Consider the following 23,015-nt stretch of genomic DNA (forward strand, 5'->3'; position numbering starts at 1 on the left):
TTGCTTTTTATTTGAAACAATATTTTTTATGAAATAAATTTAAATCAGATTTTAAATAATAAATTTCATTAATGATTCAGAGATAAATAATCCAATCTTCAAGTTAGGTCTTCACTTTTAAATTATGAGAAAATTAACTTTTACTAAACGTCTTTCAAACAAAATAAATTTTGAATTATGAGTGATGAGAAATTGAAATTAAAAAAAGAAGGAATTGTAGATGAAAGTCATAATTTTATTTTGTGTTTTAAAAAATTAAAATTGAATTAAAAAAGATAAAATTTCATTAAAAATCAAATTTATTTTAAAAAAGAAAAGGTTTAAAAGAAAATTTGGTGAAGCCGTAAAATGGATCAAATGATGAGATCAGGAAACAAAATCCAAGATCCATTTTAATTTTTTTTTAATAATTAATTCAATAAAAACTTTCTACAATATAGTTGGGTCAGCTAATGTGTCCCAACTAACGAGCATGCTGTTCACCGCAATCCTTTTCGATTTCTGTTTGCAGAAATCAGGAACTGAAAAAAATAATAAAAGAACAAATTAGAATGCAATTTGCAATGTAAAAAAGTTATGCAAATATGTTGGATTCAAATTGTTTAAACCATAAGCAAAAAGCCATAAGAAAAAAACAGAAGGCATTGAATAGCAATTTAAACAAGTGATGGACTCAAAATATGATCAGTGATATCAATAAACTGTTTAAATCATTGAAATATTTGTTTTGATCTTTGTCATAGAAATACAGTTTACTCTCTGGAGAAATATTTCTTATCTATTTTGGTTAGTATATCTCACAGAAAGCACTTTGAAATTATCTATTATTTAAATCTAAATTCAAGTAATTCTAATCTAAGCAATGCTCAAGCTAGAGCGAAGAAGCGAACACTATTGGGCTAAAATTAAATCTATAAACAGACACAAATACGTAATTGGGTAACTTACTGCAAGGATGATCGGCAGTGAACAGCTCAACTTCATAGAGGTCAAAGGATGGATCATAATCGACCACTTTGGCTTTTAAGGCAGCAGATTTAATGGGGATGTTAGCGCCGAGAGATGTTTGCCAGATATGGAAACGAATCGCTTGTCCAATTTTGGGTCTACCGGGGGATCTAGAGGCACCTGTTTTGGCGACAGCGTCAATGGTTGCAGACAAATTATCACTGGCTTTAGATGGTTGTGTCGGTGGAAGCGGTCTTGATTGGGATTGTGTCGCGGCTTTCCCTTTTTTAGGACAAATTTTATTAAGACAATCGTGACCTTTGTACACAGCATTACCAGTTAAAGTTAATGGAAGTTTTGTCAACATAACAAATGGAGAATCTGGTCCGATGGCTTTGATGTGTTCCTTTCCATTCCAGTAAGATTTCACGACCTTTTTCTTTGGTTTAGATGCACTATCCATTGTCAATTTAACAGGTAATTAAGTCAAAGTAGGAAAAAATAAAAGCAAGATTAATGAAAACTCAAGACAAAATCAAAAGCTCTTGCTGCTTCGTAAATTTAAATGTATCAACAAAAATGGTTTTTAAATATCGATACTCTCTAATCATATCGATACAGAACTTAAAAATACAATCAAACAATTCCGAGTCTTTGCTGAGAGAAACAATCATTTATTAAACAATTTTAAATTTACTAAACGATTAATCATGCGATTGAGATCGCTCAAAACAGCAATTTGTTGCAACCATGTCACATTTCAATTCAAACTAACTCGAGTAAGCGCCAATGAATCAGATATATTGACCATATCTAAGCAAGTTTCATGAAATCTGGTCGTATTGAGCGGCTAGGATAGCAAAATTATCGGAAAAAAATTATTTCCCCTATTTTTTGTGCACCTCCTTAATTTTTCTATGCTAAAAAATTTGTGATCAAATCTACTAATTAGGAATAATTCAATTATTCAGAATTATTCGATCTATCTTGGTTTAAAAAAGACGCTTTTGAGCCTGCAAATTTTTTCATTCATAGATGTCATGGTTAGCAATGATGGCTTGAGAGATTGCGCTTAGGACGATTATAAGCAATTTTTAAATAACTTGGTCAAATTTGTTTACCGATTTGTTTAATTAGTTTAATTATTGTTAATCTCGTTCATCAAATATCATGGTAAGTGCATACGGCTTAACAAAAGAATTTGCTTCACTCTTAACTCGTTATTTTATCTTGACAGGCTCGGCGTTATGATACCAGGACTACTATTTTCTCACCTGAAGGTAAGGTTGTCATAAGTTGCTGCATCATGTCGGTCTTTGGTTGATTTATAATTTTTTATATTTTAGGGAGGCTTTACCAAGTCGAGTACGCTATGGAGGCCATTGGTCATGCAGGTACTTGTCTTGGAATTTTGGCTTCGGATGGTATAGTTTTAGCAGCGGAAAGGCGAAATACTAACAAATTGTTAGATGAAGCATTCTCAGCTGAGAAAATTTACAAGCTTCATAAGTAAGTTGTTGCATTTCAGGGAATTCAATTTGGCAAAATTTATCATTTACTTTGCTTAGACTTTTACAAGTCTATCTGACTGGATTAGTGCTTAAAATTAAATTTCTCGAATTTTTCTCTATTCAGTGATATGGCCTGTAGTGTTGCCGGTATTACTTCGGATGCCAATGTTTTGACCAATGAGCTTCGCCAGATTGCTCAAAGGTATCTTCTCCAGTATGGCGAAAGTATACCGTGCGAACGATTAGTTAGCTGGCTTTGTGATATCAAACAAGCTTATACTCAATATGGTGGTAAAAGACCATTCGGTGTTTCCATTCTTTACATGGGTTGGGATCGTCATCATGGATTCCAGTTGTACCAGTCTGATCCTAGCGGTAATTATGGTGGTTGGAAAGCTACCTGCATTGGTAACAATAGTGCGGCTGCTGTTTCTATGTTGAAACAAGATTACAAAGAAGGACAAACGAATCTTGATCAAGCCTTAGCTCTCGCCGTAAAAGTGCTTAGCAAAACCTTAGATATGAATAAGCTAACTACTGATAAACGTGAGTATATTTTCTATCATTTTTCATTCACCTGTCGATTCCTGATTTTTAATTAATCTGTATTTCATTTTTAGTGGAAATTGCAACTTTGACCCGAGTGAACAACCAAACGAAAATACGTGTTCTACCTCATTCTGAAGTCGAAGAATTAATCAAAGCTTTCGAGGTAGAAGAAGCAGCTCGTATCAAGAAGGAGAAAGAAGAGAAGGAAAGAAAGCAACAGAAAGAAAAAGAAAAATCAAAGTGATGATTTTTTACTAATTTACTCTACCTAAAGTTTCTTATAACAATTAAAGATGAAGATTTGTTATAAATTAAAACTATATCATTTTTATGATTTCAATGGCTATTTAAATAACTGAATTTCTTTTTGGTACTCTCAGAAAGGTAATTACCTTAAAATTTAATTTTCTGTACAATTAGCAAAAAAATCCCGTTCATTTCTTTAACTAATCTTAATAACTACAACAAATGACACTTAAATAGCTCGTGAATAACTAGTTTCGAATGATTTTTTGTTTCTCAATTGTTACCATACCTCTTGATCGACCTTTCAACTTTGAATTATTGATCAAAACAATTGATACGTTTAGTTTTAAGAAATATAGAACTTTTGTACAAAAAACATTTTTGTTCAAAAATAGAGATATCATTTTAAGTGAAAAATTTAATTGCAAACCATTGATTCTAACAAAATTTTATTTCCATCAGAAATATGAAATGATTCATTTATTCCTTTTTCAGTTGAAATATATCAATTTATCAAATGTCAGATTTGCTAAAAATTTGGTGTAATTTTTCCATGGTTAAGTGTTGATCAGAAACTTTTTCAATTTATTTTCTTTCAAACCGATTCTTAAAAGTCAAAATAAAAATGAAAGAAAGCAAACAGCATAAACTACTTGAGTAACACATAATCGTTTTGAGAATTATCAAATATGTCTAAATGTGGACAGAAAATTGCAGTTAATGCTTTTTGACTTACTGTTATCCTATAGAAAAGGCATAAAAGGCTAAGTTGTCGTTTTTTAAAAGTAAATGCAACTCGATATTTTTGATCAGTGAACATTTATTATAGGGAAAAATATTTTTGCAGATAGCTTCTCAAGAAAGGGAGAGGATATGACGAGGAAAAGAGGTGATATTAAAGATTTACTGTAAAAAGATTAACGTTGAATGGGACAAAAGCTGAACAAAGTTAAAAGGTTATAAACCTAATTGTTGTCTTGGGATGTTCCAAACAATCTTGTCTCTGTCATCTTTTTCATCATCATCATCATCTTCTTCTCCTTTCCAAAGGGAAGTAAATTTCCACACCATTGAAGGGTAAATCAAGCGATTTCATGTGGATAAAATATAGATGATGACAAGCAAATAAAAGAGGATAAAAATGATGGCGAAAGGTGCTCAGTGGCCATGGAAGTTAGAAGTGTGATGATGTTTCTTGAATGTTGTGACAAAATGTTTTAGCGATGGAAAAAATGAGCAACATAGGATCCAAAGATAAAGATGTTAATATGATTGTTTTGGATGATGAAGCTTGTCTATTCTTCCAAGATTGGTGTTAACTAGCTCGTAAGACCATAATGGATGGTAAAGTGTTCCTAAATACGCTTGTCTTCACATATTATCAATTCAATGTTAAACAACTTGATCTGATTTGTTTTTCATCTATTTCGTAAATGGTTTCCACCCTCCTCTCCTCCTTGTTATATCACTCGTAGTAACTCGTCTCCTTTCCTTCCATTTTGCCTGTTATGAGTTGAAACTCGACAACGATTAATTGCATGAAAGAGTAAATTAGTTGAGAATATGCTTCAGATGGTTCATTAGGTGCAAGGCCAGCTCGTTAATTGAACCCCATTACCAAAATTGTTTTGTCTTCCAGCATAAATGTTAGTATAACTAACAGATATCCAAATAATCATCAGCAACATTTTAATTGTGTCATCATTAATCATGACAAATAAGAAACCAAATTGTTGATTATCTTTAAGATGATTCAGTCTTTGGCTCGTTTTAGGTTAACGTTTCTCCCTTTTACCATCACCATCCTGTTCAGCATGAATTAATGTTCACATTAGAAGCGATCAAACGATGTTAACAGCCAACATATTAAAATAAACTGTAAGACAATTGAAAATCAGTTTAGAAGGTCACATAATTAATTAATCAATTTAAAGCCAATTTTAATGGTAAAATGATCAAATGAAATAAAAAAAGCAATTACAAGGAAACACAAAAAAATTAGCAAGTCAGCCAAAAACAAAGGAATCAATCTTTAGTGGCGCCCATTTTGAATCTTTTTTAATTAACCATCCATGCAACTTTTCATCACTTTTACAAAATAATCAACATTTATATTGATTAAATTAACAATCAATAAATGATAGAGAAGAAAATAGATGAAAAAGTTTCATTTATCAACAAATGCGTCAAAAGATTCCAAGTTACTTGGACAGAATTAAATTCAATTTGAAATCAATTTCAATTTCAGATCAATAATACAACTAAATTTGACCATAAATAAACATACTTAAGCAGTAAAAATGTCAATATATTAATGAAATTTGCATTCAACTGATTGACTGTTAATGATAATTGATGAACTAAACTAACAATCAATACGAGCCAAGATACTTTCAAGATGAGCATCATTCAGTTAATCAATCAGCTAATTGCTTGAGATAACAAAAAAAGAAGAAGCTATAAATATTAAGAATTAACTGACTCCATGAATCTTGATGAATCTAATTACTGGTTAATCTGATTCATTCATTAAAACTCGTTTTTTTATTGTTCATTTTTTTATTTCGCTGTTGAATTATCCTTTTGTCAACCCAATTCAACCCAACTCTTATAATAAACTTTTCACTCCTTTCATCAATCTTTTCATGAACAGATTTTTTTCATCCTTTTTTCAGGATGAACTCACTCTCTATAAACAATATGATAAAAAAAACACAGAAAATGAAAAAACTCAAGAAATTGTTATTCTTGAGTTTCTATTGTTTCCATTGATTCACTATTTGAAGAAACTTTGTTCAACTTGAGTTACTTTTTGTTCAATGCTAATGATCCTTTTTGTGTCCTCTCTTTAACCAATTAATTCAAATTAACTTTTAAATTAAGCTTATATTAATTCAATTGATTTTATTAAAAGCCTTCTAATTTACAAATTGATTGTTTGGAAAAGCTGAAAACGATGAAAACGTTAAATTTACCAAACTGTTTACTTTTCAATAAGAAACTTAATCAACTGTTTACCTCATAACTTCATGATAATCATCAACATTTCAATTGTTTCCAGCCTGAAGCAATGTTTACTTACCTTTAAATTGGATCAACTGATTATGATTAGATGAAAATGCAGAGTTGAATATAATCAAGGGATCTTAGGTTAAATTGTTGATTGAGATCAATTAGGTTTACTAGTTGATCAACTTGATGTATCTTTTGTATACACTTTTCATATTAATATTTGAAAGGCTTAATTGGATGATTTACCGAGTAAATATTGTTTGATTGTGTTAACCAAAAGTAAACTGAACTTGAAGAGCAAAGAAAAATTGATCAAATTTCCAACTACTATTAATATTATTACATTCAATTATTACATTCCACTGATATAAATGATAATAAGAATAATTTTTTAATATAAAAAGCAAATAATCACTTTAATCAATCGCTATTTACTCCAGCAAATTCAATTGCAACCAAAACAGCAAAACCTGAGCTTACAATTAAACCCAGAATTCAACTTTTTACTGATTGTTGCAATATTTGATTTTCAATAGCAGTTTATGAAAGTTGATTAAAGCTTTGGATCGAAGGCAAAACATTTGCTCAGATTAATTACTGAGAGGTTAAATCAATCAAAATTTTGGGAATTACTTCAAATTGTCAGTTTCGATGTTATAATCTAATTTAGTAATTTAAAACTTTAAACATTTACTTTGATCATTCATTTTTTGGATTTGAAAAAAAACTGGAAACCGTTTCTTGACACTTTTACTTAACAACCACTTAGAGATGATCAAAGAGCGTCTAAAAAAGATGATTTTGGTCCTTTTTTTGAAACATTTTGAATCGTTTAAAATGACAAAATAATGTTTAAATTGTTCCAAGTTTAAAGTTGAAAATAAGAGGAAAATGGAACCATTTTGGGCTTAAAAAATGTTATATTTTGCTGATTCTCTAGAAGCTCTGTCAACATGTTTTTAATGTTGTAGTTACCATTAAATATGACTAGATTATCTCGTTTTTCACCTTAAATTAGTCAAATCTTGTGTTCAACAAACAAATCATGAACATCATCATTGGTAACAATTAAGTTAAAGTGGAGCAATTTGTTGAAAGTCAACATTTAATAGCAACATTTGAGACTAATTGATTCGCATTTGGATGAAACTAGCAAAAAAATGGCCAAAAAATTCAGGCTTGTAATGAACAGCATGATATTTTAGTTAAATGAGTCATGAATAAATTTGCTTTTTTATCCACTTTTTTAATGGTTAACTCAATATTAAACTACCGTAGGAGGTTAGCCTTAATTATGTATTAATCTGGTAACAATAACGTTAACCAGTTAACCATTGGGCTTAAAATGAGTGTTTTTTTGCATCAAAACAAAAGGTCTTCTGGTTTTGATCTTGAGATTGGTTGCGTCTCAATTACAAGTACAATTAACGTATTTTTTGTTGGTTAAAGAAGGTTGGGGAGATCAAGTTAATACAATTGATTTAAGGTACTTCTTGGAGTCAATTGGATTGATCAAAGACTGAACATGGTTAAGTGCGTTACAATCAAATTTAGTTAAACTGATTAAGCAAAATGTGTGTTCAAATTTAAAGTGGATTAGGTTTATTGAGTGACAACATTTTAAAGGACAATCTTAATATGTTGTCTTTATCACTTTCAAGTGAATGATCATCAACAGCACTTTTCAACAATCATTCAAATGTTGAAATATTTTTGAAACATAGGAACAAAAAGTGGAAAGAAAAAGTTACTTTGAAAAATAAAATTGAAAAAACAACATTGTAAGACTCTTTAGATTGATGAGGCTGATGAAGATAAAGAGGAATGAGAATAAAGAAGATGCTGGTAATGATTAAGGATGAGGAGGAAAAAAATGAGGAGTAAAAGATGAGTAAAATGAATAGTTTTTGTACTTACCCAAGTTGCTGTTTTTTTTGCTGATGTTTTTTTAACCATTTAAGTAGTTCTACAAGATTTAAATTGGCGTTGAAAAATCAATTAGATTGTTAGGGTAAAAGTTAACAAAAGAGTTAAGTAATTTAAGTGTAAACTGAATCAGGAGAAATTAAATTTGCTTGCAAAATTAATCATTTACTTGACTCTAATCAAATGGCAACTTTGTTTACAGCTGATTGTTTTCACTTACATCTAGGGATTAATAATGGCACTAAAGACGATTGATAGCTTTTGTTTTTTTTGTGGTTCAACTCTTTGCTTCAACATCTTTTTTTTTCCCTTCAGAAGTTTCCATTTTTTTGCTTTCTTTTTAATTTTATTTGTTTTTGTACAAACAATCAACAACAATTATTTAATTAACCATTCATTAATCATAATTAATTCCGGGTGGCTCGAAATGGATCAACATGGATCAACATTAGAGTGGCAACAAAGTCAGCTTTAAGCCCTTCAGCTATAACGGAATCTTTTTGCTTGCAACTTACACTAATCATCAATTTAATTATCATCAAATATATACGTTTAATTATTATTAAATGACCATTCAATTAACAGCCTACCTAATCAATCAGTGGCTTCAATCAGTTGATCACAAATGACTTTAACAGGAGCTTTAGTGAGATGAGTAGTTTCACCTAACCTGATACTGTGTAAGTGAAGTTAACACTTGTCTTAGGCCTGACTATTGAAGCCATTGATGAGTGAATAAAAAAATAGTCTTTCAATGTAAATCTCTGGTGGGATTTGTTGGATATTGTTGGGTTAGATTGGATGAGATGATGATATGGGTGAGAGTGATGATAATGATGATGATAAATTGATTTTGTTTTACAATCAAATCAATGGAAGAAGCAAATAATTTAAAAAGAAACACCAATTTAGCTTATGGTTGTCATCAATCACCTAACTTATACTCAATGTTATTGGGAAAACACTTTGTCTTTGACAAGCTTAACATTTACAAGAGTCTCTTTCAAGGCAAATAATAAAAGTGAAGACAAACTTTGATTCTTGATAACTATTACAATCATCATCCTCATCTTGATCATCATATTATAATAATAATGATAGTAATAATAATAATATTAAAAGGGTAAAAGATGATAAAGGATAAAGAAGGATGTTGATGGTGTCTTGTTAGTAATTGACATTACTCTTCCCTAAATTGTTACAATCAATCTTTACTCGATTACTCTTTTTGTCTCTGTCTTGTTTCGCATTTCAATAATATTGATTTGCCTTGAAACTGAATATCTTTTAACATTAACATGCTTTTCTAATGGAAATTATCATCATTTTCAGATTTCTCTTCCATTCACCATTGCTTTTTGGGATAACAGCAAGATTAAATTATCTTCAGGATCACTTGTCATTCATTTAAACTGATTGTTTCATTGATCCAATTAATCAATTTACAATATCAATAACCATTAAGATTAACATTGCAACAAAATAAAACAAAGAAAAGCTGTAAAATGTTTTACATTTGATGAAATAATTTCAAACATATCAATCAATATGTAATGAAACGATCATTTGATTCATTTGAAACTGAAATTGCATGATAATTGAATGTTTCATTAGGAATGAAGTTTAAAAATTAATGTTAACATTGAGTTGAGATTGAACTTTAAACATTGTAACAAGACTGTTGTAAGGCTAGATGAAGATAAGAGTGAAAATGTTGAAGAGATTCTGAATGTTATCCTGAATGTTATCCTGATGCTGGGAGTGATTTTGTTGACTTATGATTGGATAAGATTGCTGTCTGTGGGAGGGAGGAAAGGTGGAGCTGGAACTGTACTATAATTTGATTAAAATGTATTGAGATTGAACTATAATAAAAAAGGTTATCCTTGATTCAGTTGTAATCATTTGTATTCAATCAGTTCTCAATGAAACATGTTATCATGGTAAATAATGTCAACAAGACGAAACCAGAAGCAAAAGTGCAAAAAAAGTGTTCAATAAAATAGAGTAAAAATGAAAATCCAAATAAATGTTGAACTTTTATCCGTTTAACAATTAATGCAAGATAATTAAAAGTTTAACATTTTGTTCAATTATTATTGTTATTTAACCAAATGGAGCAATTAACTGAATTTGTTAATAAATCAATGACTTGTGAACGTTTATCTCAATTGACACCAACAACGACTTCAGCTCAACCATTGACTTCCCTCAGCAATTCATGTTTTACCTCATTAACATCCTTTCCTGTTAACTTAAACTCATCAACAAATGGCTTGTCCAATGGATTAACCAATGGATTAACTAGTGGGTTAACCGGTGGGTTGACCAATGGATTATCAAATGGACTATCAAATGGAGTTGGTTTATCAGCTGCAACAGCAGCAGCAGCAGCGGCAGCAGCAGCGGCTGGCCTTCACTTTCCCACTCTTAATCCATTCATCAAGTCAAGCTCAACTCTCAACCCATTCAAACTGTTCAATCCTGCCTTTCATCGGACATCATTGCCCTCATCAACAACAACCACAACCACAACTACAACAACCTTAACTAAATTCAATCGACCACCGGGTCTACCAAGTCCACCTCCGTCTCCACTTTCATTTAAAGATAATTCAATTCGATTAACTGTCAATCCAACTCCCAATCATCTATATCATCATGTTGAACGTCCTGAAACATCAACCTCAATTGAAACGGACAATGAAGACAATAATAGTAAAGATTCAAGAGGTGAGAGTCAATTGTAATTTTCATTTTGAAAATAATTTGCTTTTCATTTTTTCATTTTAAAGGATCTTGTTTATCACCTGGAAGTTACTCTGCAAGTAAAACAAATACTGATATTGATATTGATGATAATGGTGAAAGTGAAACTCCTGGTGAGTCTTGATGAACAATTTGTAAATTCAGTTAATTGTTTAATCTATTTGTCTGTTCAGGTTTGGATAAAGATGTGATGGTTAAAGTAAATGGTAAAACTAGTAAAAGTGCAAGTAGGAATGCAAGTGATGAGGATGAAGACGAGTCAAACGAGTCCAACACTGGAGTTAACTCTTTTGCTTCGACTCTTCAATTAACTTGTAGACAATCGCAACAATCAAACAATCAACATCAAGGTAAAGTAAAGCAACGTCGATCACGGACCAATTTCACTTTGGACCAGTTAAATGAACTAGAAAGGCTTTTCGATGAAACTCATTATCCTGATGCTTTCATGAGAGAGGAACTATCTCAACGACTTGGACTTTCAGAGGCTCGAGTTCAGGTAATTATCAATCTAAACCAACAATAGAAGATGAAAGCAAACAAAACCACAATCAAATCGCTGGTCAATGTTTCCATTAATTTAATAACAAGACAGTTATGATAGGCTTCCATTACAGGCAAATTAGCTTGTCAAAATGAATCAATTTAAGATGAAAACTAAATCATTTTGTCATATAAAATTATCTTTCATCCAGTTTTACAGTTAACTTGTCTTTAAGTTAATTTAATGAATCCATTAATGAAAATGAAGTGTTGATGCGTTTTTGTTCCGATCATAATTAATATTCTTAACCAGATTCTTTTCCTTAATGAAATTATCATCTGATTAGATATTCAAAGGTTGCTCAGGGAATGGTTGAATTGAAGTCTAATGATGATGGGAATGATAATGATTAAAATGATTATCATGATAATGAAATGAAATTAACTATTAGCTTGATTTGGTAAGGTGAAAATGTTGATACAAAAGATGAATAAGATGAATAAGATGAAGATGAAAGTTGATAAACTGTTAACAGTCTAACCAATTAACTTGATTGGTTGTGTGAAAGGGAAGCAAAGAAGTAGAAGGAAAAAGAAGACAAAATTAATAGATTTACTTGACAATTGTTATGTTAGTCAATTAAATTAACCATAATCCGTTCAGTTAATCCGTTATCTTTTTTTCCCTGTCTTCACACATTTCGCGAAGTCCAGCAAAGGGTCATCTTTAATCATCTTCAAGTTGAAATGATATTTACAGGTTTGGGTAAAAATGGGTTGAAATGAAGTTGAAAATGGTTGAACAAATGAATGTTCACAATGAACGAGAAGACAATTATTAAGACTGATTATCTGATTGTCGCAAAATACCGCTAATTTGGTTAAGAGCAAGTTAATGTGAGCCAATTAGATCAATGAATACAATGTCTTATCATGATCAGAAGGAAACAATTTAACTGTTGTTCCCATTGATAATGATAATGGTCATGATTTTGTCTTCAACATCTTTTTAATCAGTTTAATGGACCACAGAGAATAATCTTCATCCCATCCTCATCCTCATCCTATTTTCATCTTTTTTTCATCTTTTCCTTCCTTTGCCACCATTACCACATTTTATACAAATCATCAAATCAAATGCTAGATTTATGTCTACACTCAACTGGGAGTTGTAATAGTAAAATAAAGTCTGACACAAAAAAAAAGGATATTTTACTGTTGCTTGAAGATGATCATAAACTCAAACAGGTTAACGTTTAACCTGGTTAATTGTTTACCATTATTATTAGTGTTCATTACTAGGCCTAAACATTGCTATGAATATTAGGCCAATGGTTTGCCTATTGAATAACCCTGTTAAGGTATAACTAGATTTGCCTTTGTTATTGTCTATTGATTAGGCGTTACTTGATTTACACTCTCCTAATCAATTAGATACTCATAATTAAATTAGACAATCCCAAGAAATTGTGTTATCCCAGCAAATTTCAATACTCAATCCTGAATTACATTAATGATTACCATTAATGTTTTCACTCAACTGCTGTAGTTGTTGTTGATTTTTTGTGCTGCTTTTGGCTTTGCTTTCAATGTTAACTCTCAGCCTTAGGGTTGAGATGAAATTGTTTATATGTTAGAGGATAAATCAAATGTTGATGCTAATGATATCAACATTGCAATCATTTTGATAGTTGAAAACAAACAAACAAACAAATTGAAGTAATCAATTTGAATCAATATTCACAGACTGCTTTCCAATCACAATGTAAATCCATCTTTACGTTCATCAACATATCTGTGTATTCATTGTTTTCCCTCCCATCATTAGATTTGATCAAATATTTGTAAGACATGATCAGTCAACAACAATAAACAATACGAGAAACAATCTTACATAAATCATTGCCGTAAGGTTTAATTTGATTCATCAATTGAACAAAATTCCTAACCAGTGAGCAACTTTGTAATTCATAACATCATCTTTCAAGCTTCAACTTTTTACTTTCCCTGATATTTTCAATCAAATCATTGAACATTATCACTGATCTTTTTGTTTTCACTCGAAACAGGTTTGGTTCCAAAATAGACGAGCCAAATGTCGTAAACATGAAAGTCAAATGCAAAAAAGTAAGTCTTTTGTTTCCATGAAAAACAATTTTCTTTAAATCCTGAAATCAAAAGCATTTCATTTCACTTTAATTTCCCTGAGATTCACAGGAAAATCTCAATCAATCTCAAATCTCACTTTGAATAGTAAAATCTTTTTGAGTTGAAATGACAAAATTTTGATCATTTTTATCGATGACAAGGAAAAGATTCATGGAGTTAATCAAAGAGTTTATTATTCATATTACTATTTATCCATGTTTGAGTCTTAATCTGATCAATGTTTGCTTGTTTCATTTATAGCTGGCTTAATCATGTCTTCAACAAGCACCACAATTGAATCATCTCGAATAGCCCCTTACATAAACGTAAGCTCATCACCAACACCACGACTCTCTGGTCAATCAACTCCAACACCCGAACGTTTTCCATCAATCATTCCTACTTCAGGTTAGATCTTTTTAATTGCTCCATTTATTGATTAATCTAATTTCTGTACTTTTATCTCCTTCCTTTCAGGAGTCTCATCACATTATTTACAATTTGCAACTGATCCAGCTTTAATTGCAGCCGCTCATCATTATACAGCCGCAGCAGCAGCAGCAGCAGCAGTCCAAGCCAATTCAGCAAACGGCTTCCTATTTTATCCGACTCATCCAGCTCATCCATTTAGTTTATCAGCACTTTTAGCTGCTGAAAGGTTAAACAATAAAAACTCATCGATAGCTGAACTCCGAATGAGGGCTCAAAAACACACAGCAGCTCTTGGATTATGAACTAAAACGCAATTTAGATAATCCAATGACCAACCTTTTACAATCAACAACAATCATCACAATTGACAATAATTACCACTAAAATGCAATCTCTTCATTACCTTTTCAATTATTGTTTTACTCAACAGCTTTGCCTTTGTTGCATATAAATACATTAACCTTTTACCTCTCAATTAATCAACTAAATTAATGTTATGATTAATAATGATCCAAGTTTTCAGTCTTTTTTTGTTCAAATCAATTGTAATTAGCAAGTAATCAAAGACAAAGCCAAAGCATAAAACAATCCAAACCTAGTCTCTTCAGTAGACACAAAACCAAAGAAATAAAATTACTTATGAAATTGAACAAAATTTGTTTCCTTCAAATTGATTATCTTGTCCACTTAAATATGTGTCTGAACACAATCAAATTAGATTACTAGAAGCAAAACAATCTGATTTCATTGAATTAACCAATTGATCAATAAACTTCAAGTGGAAGCACAAAATTTCAATAAAATGTTTCAAATTCAAAGCTATATTTTTAAATATAAATATCATAATGATTATGATAAAGTTGAAATATTGTTAAATTAAAATTTAAAAGGTTTTACTTGTCATTTTACGTGACTTTAATCATTACCATTAATGTGATTGTATGTTTAAAGTGATTCTTGATTTGATTGTTGATATTTTTGGCCTTTTTCTTCTCGTTCATCTCGATATCAAATTAAATAAAATGAAAAATTGTACACAAAAGTAAGTAACTTACCAATATATTTTATTATATATTGGATATAATGTTAAGGAGTAAACTAAGATTTATGGCTTATAATCAAGTTTATTTTTGTGTGTTTCAATCACGTACAATTGGTCAGTTTGTTGGCCTTTATTTTGCTTCCTTTTTTTATTGTATTTCAACAATTTATTTGATTGTTATATTTTATTAAATATCAATCAAGAGTAAACCTCAAATGGATCAATCGATTGTTTCCTTCATTTCCAAGTATATAAACTAATAGAGAAGCTTGACCAGAAATTTTGCTTCATAACATATTAATTGGGTTTAAAACCCAATCTTTTGTTTTACAATTGTCTGAAGATTGATCAACTCATAACTGCTATTAACATGTGGTTTACATTCTGATTGATTACATTAATCAATTGATGAAATAATTAACACGTTGATCATGTCATTAGATTAATATTGAATCAATCAAAACATTGTTTTTTGTTGGATCAATCTAATGGAGTACAAAACTGACAACCATTAATCTTAATTTGGCAAAATCAGTTTCAATTAAACGAATTCATTTCCAGTGAAAATCTGATCAGTAAATCTTTGGACTTGAAGATGCACTTCATACTTTACATATTGTAAATTGTATTGATTCTGGTTAATTGTATGAAAATGATTGTTGGACTGAAAAGATGAAACTTAATAACATAATCATGTTTCAGTTTACTTAACCTTTCAACTCAATAACGGTTCATCATTTCAGTGACATTAAAATGTCTAAACACAATGATGGTCGTTATTATCGCCATTATCTTCATCGTCTTCGTCATTTTGTTTCTTGGTCAAATGTATTTCAATGGACTAAGTAGTTACATTGTAAGTGGTAAAATGATGCGTAAAATATCGTCTCTTATTGAAAGTTAATGTGATTGATGAGTTGATGGTTTTAAGGGACTTGAAAGAGTCGGATGATGAGGAGACAGAGAAGATGAATAAGGGAAGGAAGATGAAGAAAGAGATTGGGGAAGAGAGAGGAAAGAGAAGTGTTGTTGTGTAAAGAGTGTTTCCCTTTCAATGGTTTACAGCCTTTTCATTAAGCTTCCCATTGATAACAATATCATGATAATGTTTAATAATTATATTGAAATGAAAGCAAAAATAATGTAAAAAAGTTATAACGCTAATATAATGATAATTTGATATAAAAAAGGGTAGATAATGATGATTCTGTGTTGAACAATGCAAGAATGGTGAGTCAATAAAATGATTGAGGTTAATGGACTTTCACTGTAATAAATGTCACACAATTATTCTGGTGACAATTGACGTAAAGAGTATCAATATTTAATCAGATTAATTACATCTTATTGTTTGCTGGTAACAAATCAGGCTTTAATAAAAATCATTGTAAATTTAACGGCAGATAAAAAAAGTCTATTTACTGTCAATTTAAATGTTCATTGACTCTACTTTGTAAGATTTAATATCAAGATTATTCTGGGTTTATATTTAGATTATTTTGTTATTCAAATTATCGACTTCTTTAATTTAGGTTTTAATCATGACAAAGCAATCAATTTCATTTGGAAATCCAGCAATTGTGAAAGCTTCCGCTAATATTAACCAGAGTGTTGATTTAAAATCGGTGTCAGTCGACCAGGTTTAGGTCCAGCAATTGGAATCAGGAAATGATTTTTGTCCGAGTTTGCTTCTGTTTTGTTTTAGCGTTGAAAATCAGCGAATCACTTGTAAATCAATTAGAATAGTAAAAAATATAAATTATTTCCAGGTAAAAATTGATAAAGTCAAGTCACTCTGACTTTTAACTTGTTGATTCCTCCCCTTAACATTTTGCCTGTCTTTTAATATACATGAATTCAATTAACATAACACCAAATGATCAATATTTGTAACAATTAAATCATTTCGGTTATTTAGACCATCCAATAGAAGCATATAAATACTGTTCGGGAAGACAAACTCAATGATAACCATTAATGTATTGTTGAGTGTGAATCAGTCATCATCATCGAAAGTTTCACTTGGACAAATGAAAATGTACTTATTCGTGAATGTTTTGATCTTTATCTTTGCCTTCTCTGTGGTTAAATCAGATAATCACTTGGATTCCAATAATTTATCATCTGAACCCAAAATAACGACAAATCTTGTACAAGATGCTTTTGAGACACTTCGTCGTCTAATCCAGGAATCAAGTAGTCGCCAGGAAAATGATTCAAATAAGGATAAAACTCAACTCCAAGCTCAACATTATTCACCTCTTCAACGAATGGATCCATTGTTCTTACCAAGATCGGTTCTCCATGAAAGCCGGGATCCTGCAGCTCCAGTCTTGGGTAAATTGGTTGTTAAACTTGACAATCTGCAATTCACTGGTTTATCAAACTTCAAGGTGGAACAAGTTGCCGATTCTGGTCCATGCATGACTTTCCAACATACTATTCCTAAACTGGAAGCTTGTGCTGATTATAACCTTGAATACCACTTGTTCAATGAGATTCCTTTGAAGTTATCTGAAGGTCAGTTGAAGGCAACACTTCCAAAAGCCAGGGTTAATGGTGGTTTCTTGTCCTTCACTGGACCCATGAATGACTGGTCAACTAAATCTAAATTCAATGTTACCACGACAGTTGATGATGATATATCATTGGCCATTTATCCTAAACACAGTATTTCCGAGCGTTTTGTGCTCCAAAAGAGCATGGATAAACTACAAGCAGCTGTTAAGTCAAGTTTACCACAAATCTCAGAGATGCTTAGAAGTGCTTACATTCGAGTTATTGAGATGAAAATAATAAAGTGAGCTTTAACAATCCAATTGAAACGTTTCCATGTTAAACAGTTACATCGAAATTCTTTGTATGGTTCACTGTACATAAAATGAAATGTTCCAATTTACAAATTTGCGTTATTTGTTATTTAACTTTTTTATTCTTTGACAAAAGCTTCTCTAATTCAACATCATTTTTCAACAATTCCGGATCAATTTCATAATCGTCTGAAGAGTACTTTCGATCCTTTTCGCTAGAATCATCAGGTGAATGTGTAGATACAAATTTAGGGTTTTTATCCATAATGAGCTTTAAATTATTGCCCTTCTGTTTTTTATGCAAAATCCGAACCTCTTCAACTAGTTTTTCACTGATTTTTTTGAAAAAAGTATCCATTGATGTGCCAGTTTGTCCCTGCACAATTAAATGCACTTCTTTGTTTTTTGTAATCCAGTTATTAATTGAATCCATTTTAACTTTGAGATCAGCTGAAGCAATCGATGTTTCAAACGTTATTCTTTTAATTTCTTTGGGTCTTCGTGGTTCTGTACTAGTTTTTTCTGGCTCTTGTTTGTCATTTAGGTCTTCGTCCTTTTCATCACCAAAAATAACTGATTCTTCATGCCGCGGCTTCAATTGAAATTCAGGAAATTTGGGTTTCCCTAGAATTTCCATAGGCACTAAAGTGAAACCATTCTTTTTAGCAATATTTTCAGCTTCTTGTTTAGATTTGGTTCCGATAACCTGACCAGACGAATCATATAAACGAATGAGCTCGGAATTGCTCGCTTTTCCAGCTCGTTTGGTTGATAAAAGAGCTTTAGAGACTTGAAGACATCTCATTTGATTTTGAGCAACTAATAGTGTTTCATTTAAAATAGTACAACGGTAAGCTGCTTTCATAAAATTCATGATTAATGTCACTTCGGCAGGCTAATTCAAAAAAAAATAAAGAGAAATGTGAAAAAGGCAAATTGCGTAGTTAAGACTAAATAGAGTTTTTACCTTTGATTAATATATACAAATAGCAGTGGAATATATATAAAATTACAAAATTACTTTGAGAGGGTCACCAAACTTTTAAACACTTTAATGCATAGCAAATTTAAAATCATAATTAATTAATGGTGAAGTCATTGATTTTAACTTTTGTTATTCAAAACAAGGACAAAATCATGTGTTTCTGTTTAGATTTTGAGGTTTGCGTTTATAGATGGGAGGCGGTTTATTTGATTTTACCTTCCAGTTTACATTGAGATTTTTTCGAGTTGTTTCAAGTTAGTTAATTTATTATTATCAATATGGATTAAATGATTTCATAATAAAACTTCTTTATGGTTTGGACATTGGATGTAAAGGACAATTAACTTCCCGCTAATATCTAAAAGGCACTTTGAAAACAGGAATCTCATGTTCAATTCTTAATGGAATAATTTGAAGTGATTGTTAAGGCAAAGTATTTAATTAATAAAAAGACTAATCAAGACCAGCATTCATACTGAATCTTTCTACACGCTTCAAGTTTACATACAAGCTTTTCTGCTTCATCTTCGCCTATTTGATTGTTGCAATCGATAATTATTTTCTTGACACAGTTTCTCACATCATCAGGCATTTGATTAGAGCTTCCAGCGATAAGAAGAGTTGAACCTCTTTTAATTATAAAATCCTCAATAATTGAACGATTCGCTAGCATTTCATCTTGAACATACCATTTCTTTGCAGGGTTATCACGAGAGAATGCGGTGAAAATCTGGAGATGAGATTTCGATTGATATTCTTCCCATTCATCTTTGAAATAATAGTCTGCATTACTAAATCTACAGCCGAAGAAAAGGACATTGTCAGGTATTTTATCCATGAACCGTTCTTGGATGATCGATCGAAAAGGAGCAACTCCTGTTCCTGGACCAACCATTATCAGCGGGTCGCTATGAGGTATTTTGAATTCTCCACGTCTAATCGTAAGATTAATAGAGTCACCTTTAACAAGCTGAGCCAAATAGTTTGAACAGAGACCAATTCTCGGTGATCGAAGCTTTGTCTTAAATTTAACAACAGCCACCAACAGATGAATTTCATTGGGATACATTTTCATAGAAGATGCTATGGAAAAGGCTCGGGGTCGAATTCCTGGTATTAGATCAAAAAGATAATTTAAAGGAATCTTTGAAGCTGTATGAGGAAAATCTTGTAGAACCTCTAAAATATTTCGCTTGGGTTTATGACAGTAGTTATAAAGTTCTTGTTGGCCTTCAGTAGAAGCGAATTCACGTAGTTTTTCCCTCTCCAAATCATCTTCACTGAATCTCCAGAGTAAATCGAAAAAAGATCGCTTTGGAACTGAATGTATATCCAACTGCTGCGTTACAAGTGTATGTACATCTAAAAATTCTGGAAGATTGTTGTGACCATATTCGGTAAAATTCATGTCTAATTGTCTACAGCGAAATTTCATTGAAGGATTCAAATTTAAAAGACTACAAAAAATTGCAACTTCATCAGGAAAATTTTTTGGATGAATTAAAACCACATCGCCAGGCTGGTAACTTAGATCTGGTTCATTATTGATGCAAATTTTAATGAATCTCACTTCTTGAAAATGATTGCTTGGCGTAACTCGTTCATTACAGATGATTGAACCTGAGTTTACTTGGGTTTTTGGTATATCAGGCTTGTACTCATTGCAACCCAATACATCAACTTGATAGCTAGGTTCAAAAATGATATCATCTGGGTTCAATCCTTTTGTCAACGGCACCAATTGTTTTACTTTATCCCAAAACTCTTGTAACCATGGCGTGACAGAAGCCCATAATCCTAAATCATGTTGATCATCACCCAAAGCTAAATCAAGGATCATCTTGGCTCCAAGTGATTGCAATCTCTTGAACAGTTTTTTGCCAACAACATTATATAACATGTATGATGAGTCTCCTAAACCAATAACAGCAGCATTCAAATGGCTTAAGCAATCATTAGGTAGATTTTTTCTCATAATTAGAGTCCAAAATCGTTTTAAAGGCGTAGGTTCATTGCCTTGTCCTGTGGTCGAGCAAATAAATAATACCAATGTTTCGTCAATTAATTGGCTCATCTGATAATCACTGATTGACATTGCTTTAGACTGTAATCCTAGCTTTTTAGCTGCACGATAAACCATTCTAGCAACATCTTCACTATTGCCTGTTTCACCGGCATATAAAATCAACAATTGATTCACCATTTTAACAAATCACCAAGAAATTGTTAACTATAATTATTTGAAACTGTTATAATAGCATTACTTTGCAACATAAACAGCTTGAAGGAAAATGTAAACATGTGGTGACTGATGTAATGTTTATTGATAGATAACTGAACCAGTGGTTTGTTTTCTTTTATTTATCTCTTATTTTAGTTTTAATAATGTTTATTCTTAATTACTGATTATTCATAATTATACACATTTAATTCATTAGTACTGTTAACAATAAAGACTATTCATATATTTTCATCTATCGTGTGATTATTTTGTGCCAAGGAATATGAGTTTAGCAATGATGTTACCCCTTCAAAAGATTCTATTGACAATCAACTTGGTTGATTGGCAATCAATTGCTATTGCTGTGTTTCTGTTTTTAATTTTCATGGTGACAATAGCTTGGTTTTATTTTGTCAATTATTTTGATTGTGATCTTAGTTTATATCTCAATAGAATTTTGTTAAAATTAAAACAAGAAAGAGATTGTTATATTAAAGGAAAGGTTGTTTGGATAACAGGTGCTTCGAGTGGTATCGGTGAAGCTCTTGCCTATGAACTGGTCCCTTACAATGTTAAACTAGTCCTTTCAGGCCGAAATGAAGAGCGTATCCAGAAAGTCAAACAAAATTGTATATCTAAAGGTAAATTTCATCTTTTTTACCGCATACGGTTACTTACTAATCTAGTCCAATTTGGTTACTAAGGCTGTTCCAATAGTAACATAATAACAATTACATTTGATATAAGGAACAGAGAGGATCACCAAATCGCGCTTGAATCTGTATTACAGCGATTCGGAAAAGTAAGATTGAAATGACAAGATTTAAAGCGTTCGCTATGTAGATGCAATTCTAATTTATATTAACTTCTTATTTTAATTGTAGGTTGACATCTTTGTAAACAATGCCGGAACAAGCCAAAGGTCTCGTTTTGAACTCATCGAGTCTCGTGTTGACCAGGATCTATTTGACAACAACGTATTTGGAGGTGTTAATTTGACTCGGTTGATTCTTAAACATTGGTATGATACAAATTCAAAAGGCCATATTGTTGTTACTAGTAGTATCGTTGGAAAAGCCGCTTTACCTGAATGTGCCTCTTATACTGCTTCTAAACATGCACTTCATGTGAGTTGATTATTCAATTTATTTAATCAGTCACCCTCTTCAATTTTGTTATTTCATCTGACCAGGGTTACTATGAATGTCTTCGCTATGAAGCTGCATCCAAGGGTATAATTATAACAATGGTTTGTTCTGGTCCTGTTAAAACTGGTATCGCTGCTGTTTCATACACTGGAACTTATGGCGTTTTATTAAATGGTTCAGTGTCATCGAATCGCATGAGTCCAAAACGTCATGCTGAACTTATGGTTTGCGCTATCGAGACAAGGCTGGAGGAAGTTTGGATCACAATTCAACCCTTTCTTTGGTATTGCTATGCTCATCAATACTTCCCTACTCTCAGTAAAAGATGGCTAATTAACATGGCAAACAATTTATCCAAGTCCAGAGATAATTGAACATTGAAAAAAGTTATTTTGATTCATAAGTTGGATTATTTTTGGAATCGCTATCTCGATATTGTATATTTTTTACAATACACATTGTACATTGACCTTTCAGGGTAGGTTTAAAGAAACGAATGACCTTTACAACAGTCATTAACTGAAATATCCTTAAATTACAAAAGAAATAATGACGCATATTTTCTTAATCTTTACTTGATTAATAAATTGACGATTGATAAATTGATTACATGTTTCTATGACAACTTTTATTTACACGAATCTGTGGGAATAAGCTATTCCAACCAAGACTTAAATGAGATGTTAATATAAAATCAGGATAACACCTTAATCAGTTCCAGTTGACTAACTCAATTAACTCGTTTGTTTAATTTGATAAGATATGTTCACAAAATTCAGCATCTG

General features: G+C 31.3%; 5 protein-coding genes and 2 long non-coding RNA genes across 9 annotated transcripts; 4 read left to right on the forward strand and 3 right to left on the reverse strand.

Moving 5' to 3' along the window:
* Positions 1 to 214: 214 nt before the first annotated feature.
* On the reverse strand, positions 215 to 1,507 carry LOC107359740 (uncharacterized). The gene is made up of 2 exons (XM_015926287.3): positions 949 to 1,507; positions 215 to 521 (listed from the first exon to the last, which is right to left on the reverse strand). Exons 1-2 carry the CDS (start codon positions 1,409 to 1,411, stop codon positions 430 to 432), a joined length of 555 nt encoding a protein of 184 aa, XP_015781773.1. The 5' UTR covers positions 1,412 to 1,507; the 3' UTR covers positions 215 to 429.
* A 513-nt stretch (positions 1,508 to 2,020) lies between these two features.
* Positions 2,021 to 3,348, forward strand: Prosalpha3 (proteasome alpha3 subunit). Its single transcript, XM_015926729.3, has 5 exons — positions 2,021 to 2,121; positions 2,186 to 2,228; positions 2,295 to 2,457; positions 2,584 to 3,005; positions 3,080 to 3,348. The coding sequence occupies exons 1-5, from the start codon at positions 2,119 to 2,121 to the stop codon at positions 3,250 to 3,252; spliced, it is 804 nt and encodes a 267-aa protein (XP_015782215.1). The 5' UTR covers positions 2,021 to 2,118; the 3' UTR covers positions 3,253 to 3,348.
* A 708-nt stretch (positions 3,349 to 4,056) lies between these two features.
* Positions 4,057 to 8,400, reverse strand: LOC107360118 (uncharacterized). The gene is made up of 2 exons (XR_001568230.3): positions 8,184 to 8,400; positions 4,057 to 5,130 (listed from the first exon to the last, which is right to left on the reverse strand). It is a non-coding gene; the product is annotated as an uncharacterized LOC107360118 (long non-coding RNA).
* Positions 8,401 to 8,458: 58 nt separating this feature from the next.
* LOC149093857 (uncharacterized) lies at positions 8,459 to 9,779 on the forward strand. The gene is made up of 2 exons (XR_016198413.1): positions 8,459 to 8,872; positions 9,525 to 9,779. It is a non-coding gene; the product is annotated as an uncharacterized LOC149093857 (long non-coding RNA).
* A 319-nt stretch (positions 9,780 to 10,098) lies between these two features.
* Positions 10,099 to 14,679, forward strand: LOC107359428 (uncharacterized). 2 transcript variants are annotated; one of them, XM_015925914.3, is made up of 6 exons: positions 10,099 to 10,925; positions 10,988 to 11,074; positions 11,135 to 11,460; positions 13,514 to 13,571; positions 13,854 to 14,000; positions 14,070 to 14,679. In XM_015925914.3, the coding sequence occupies exons 1-6, from the start codon at positions 10,307 to 10,309 to the stop codon at positions 14,324 to 14,326; spliced, it is 1,494 nt and encodes a 497-aa protein (XP_015781400.2). In that variant the 5' UTR covers positions 10,099 to 10,306; the 3' UTR covers positions 14,327 to 14,679. The 2 variants fall into 2 exon arrangements, with proteins under 2 accessions (XP_015781400.2, XP_025016085.2); XM_025160317.2 differs by having other exon boundaries at positions 10,197 to 10,925; positions 14,109 to 14,679.
* Positions 14,680 to 17,975: 3,296 nt separating this feature from the next.
* On the reverse strand, positions 17,976 to 21,176 carry LOC107359947 (NADPH-dependent diflavin oxidoreductase 1). The gene is made up of 2 exons (XM_015926551.3): positions 18,844 to 21,176; positions 17,976 to 18,771 (listed from the first exon to the last, which is right to left on the reverse strand). Exon 1 carries the CDS (start codon positions 21,062 to 21,064, stop codon positions 19,319 to 19,321), a length of 1,746 nt encoding a protein of 581 aa, XP_015782037.2. The 5' UTR covers positions 21,065 to 21,176; the 3' UTR covers positions 17,976 to 18,771; positions 18,844 to 19,318.
* A 178-nt stretch (positions 21,177 to 21,354) lies between these two features.
* LOC107359493 (dehydrogenase/reductase SDR family member 7-like) lies at positions 21,355 to 22,836 on the forward strand. 2 transcript variants are annotated; one of them, XM_015925976.3, is made up of 4 exons: positions 21,355 to 21,723; positions 21,787 to 21,884; positions 21,967 to 22,209; positions 22,275 to 22,836. In XM_015925976.3, the coding sequence occupies exons 1-4, from the start codon at positions 21,366 to 21,368 to the stop codon at positions 22,602 to 22,604; spliced, it is 1,029 nt and encodes a 342-aa protein (XP_015781462.2). In that variant the 5' UTR covers positions 21,355 to 21,365; the 3' UTR covers positions 22,605 to 22,836. The 2 variants fall into 2 exon arrangements, with proteins under 2 accessions (XP_015781462.2, XP_015781463.2); XM_015925977.3 differs by lacking the exon at positions 21,787 to 21,884.
* Positions 22,837 to 23,015: the final 179 nt, after the last annotated feature.

Source organism: Tetranychus urticae, chromosome 2 (assembly GCF_039701765.1).
Source record: "Tetranychus urticae isolate SD_2017Ah chromosome 2, NJAU_TeUrti_SD_1.0, whole genome shotgun sequence".
NCBI lineage: Eukaryota > Metazoa > Arthropoda > Arachnida > Trombidiformes > Tetranychidae > Tetranychus > Tetranychus urticae.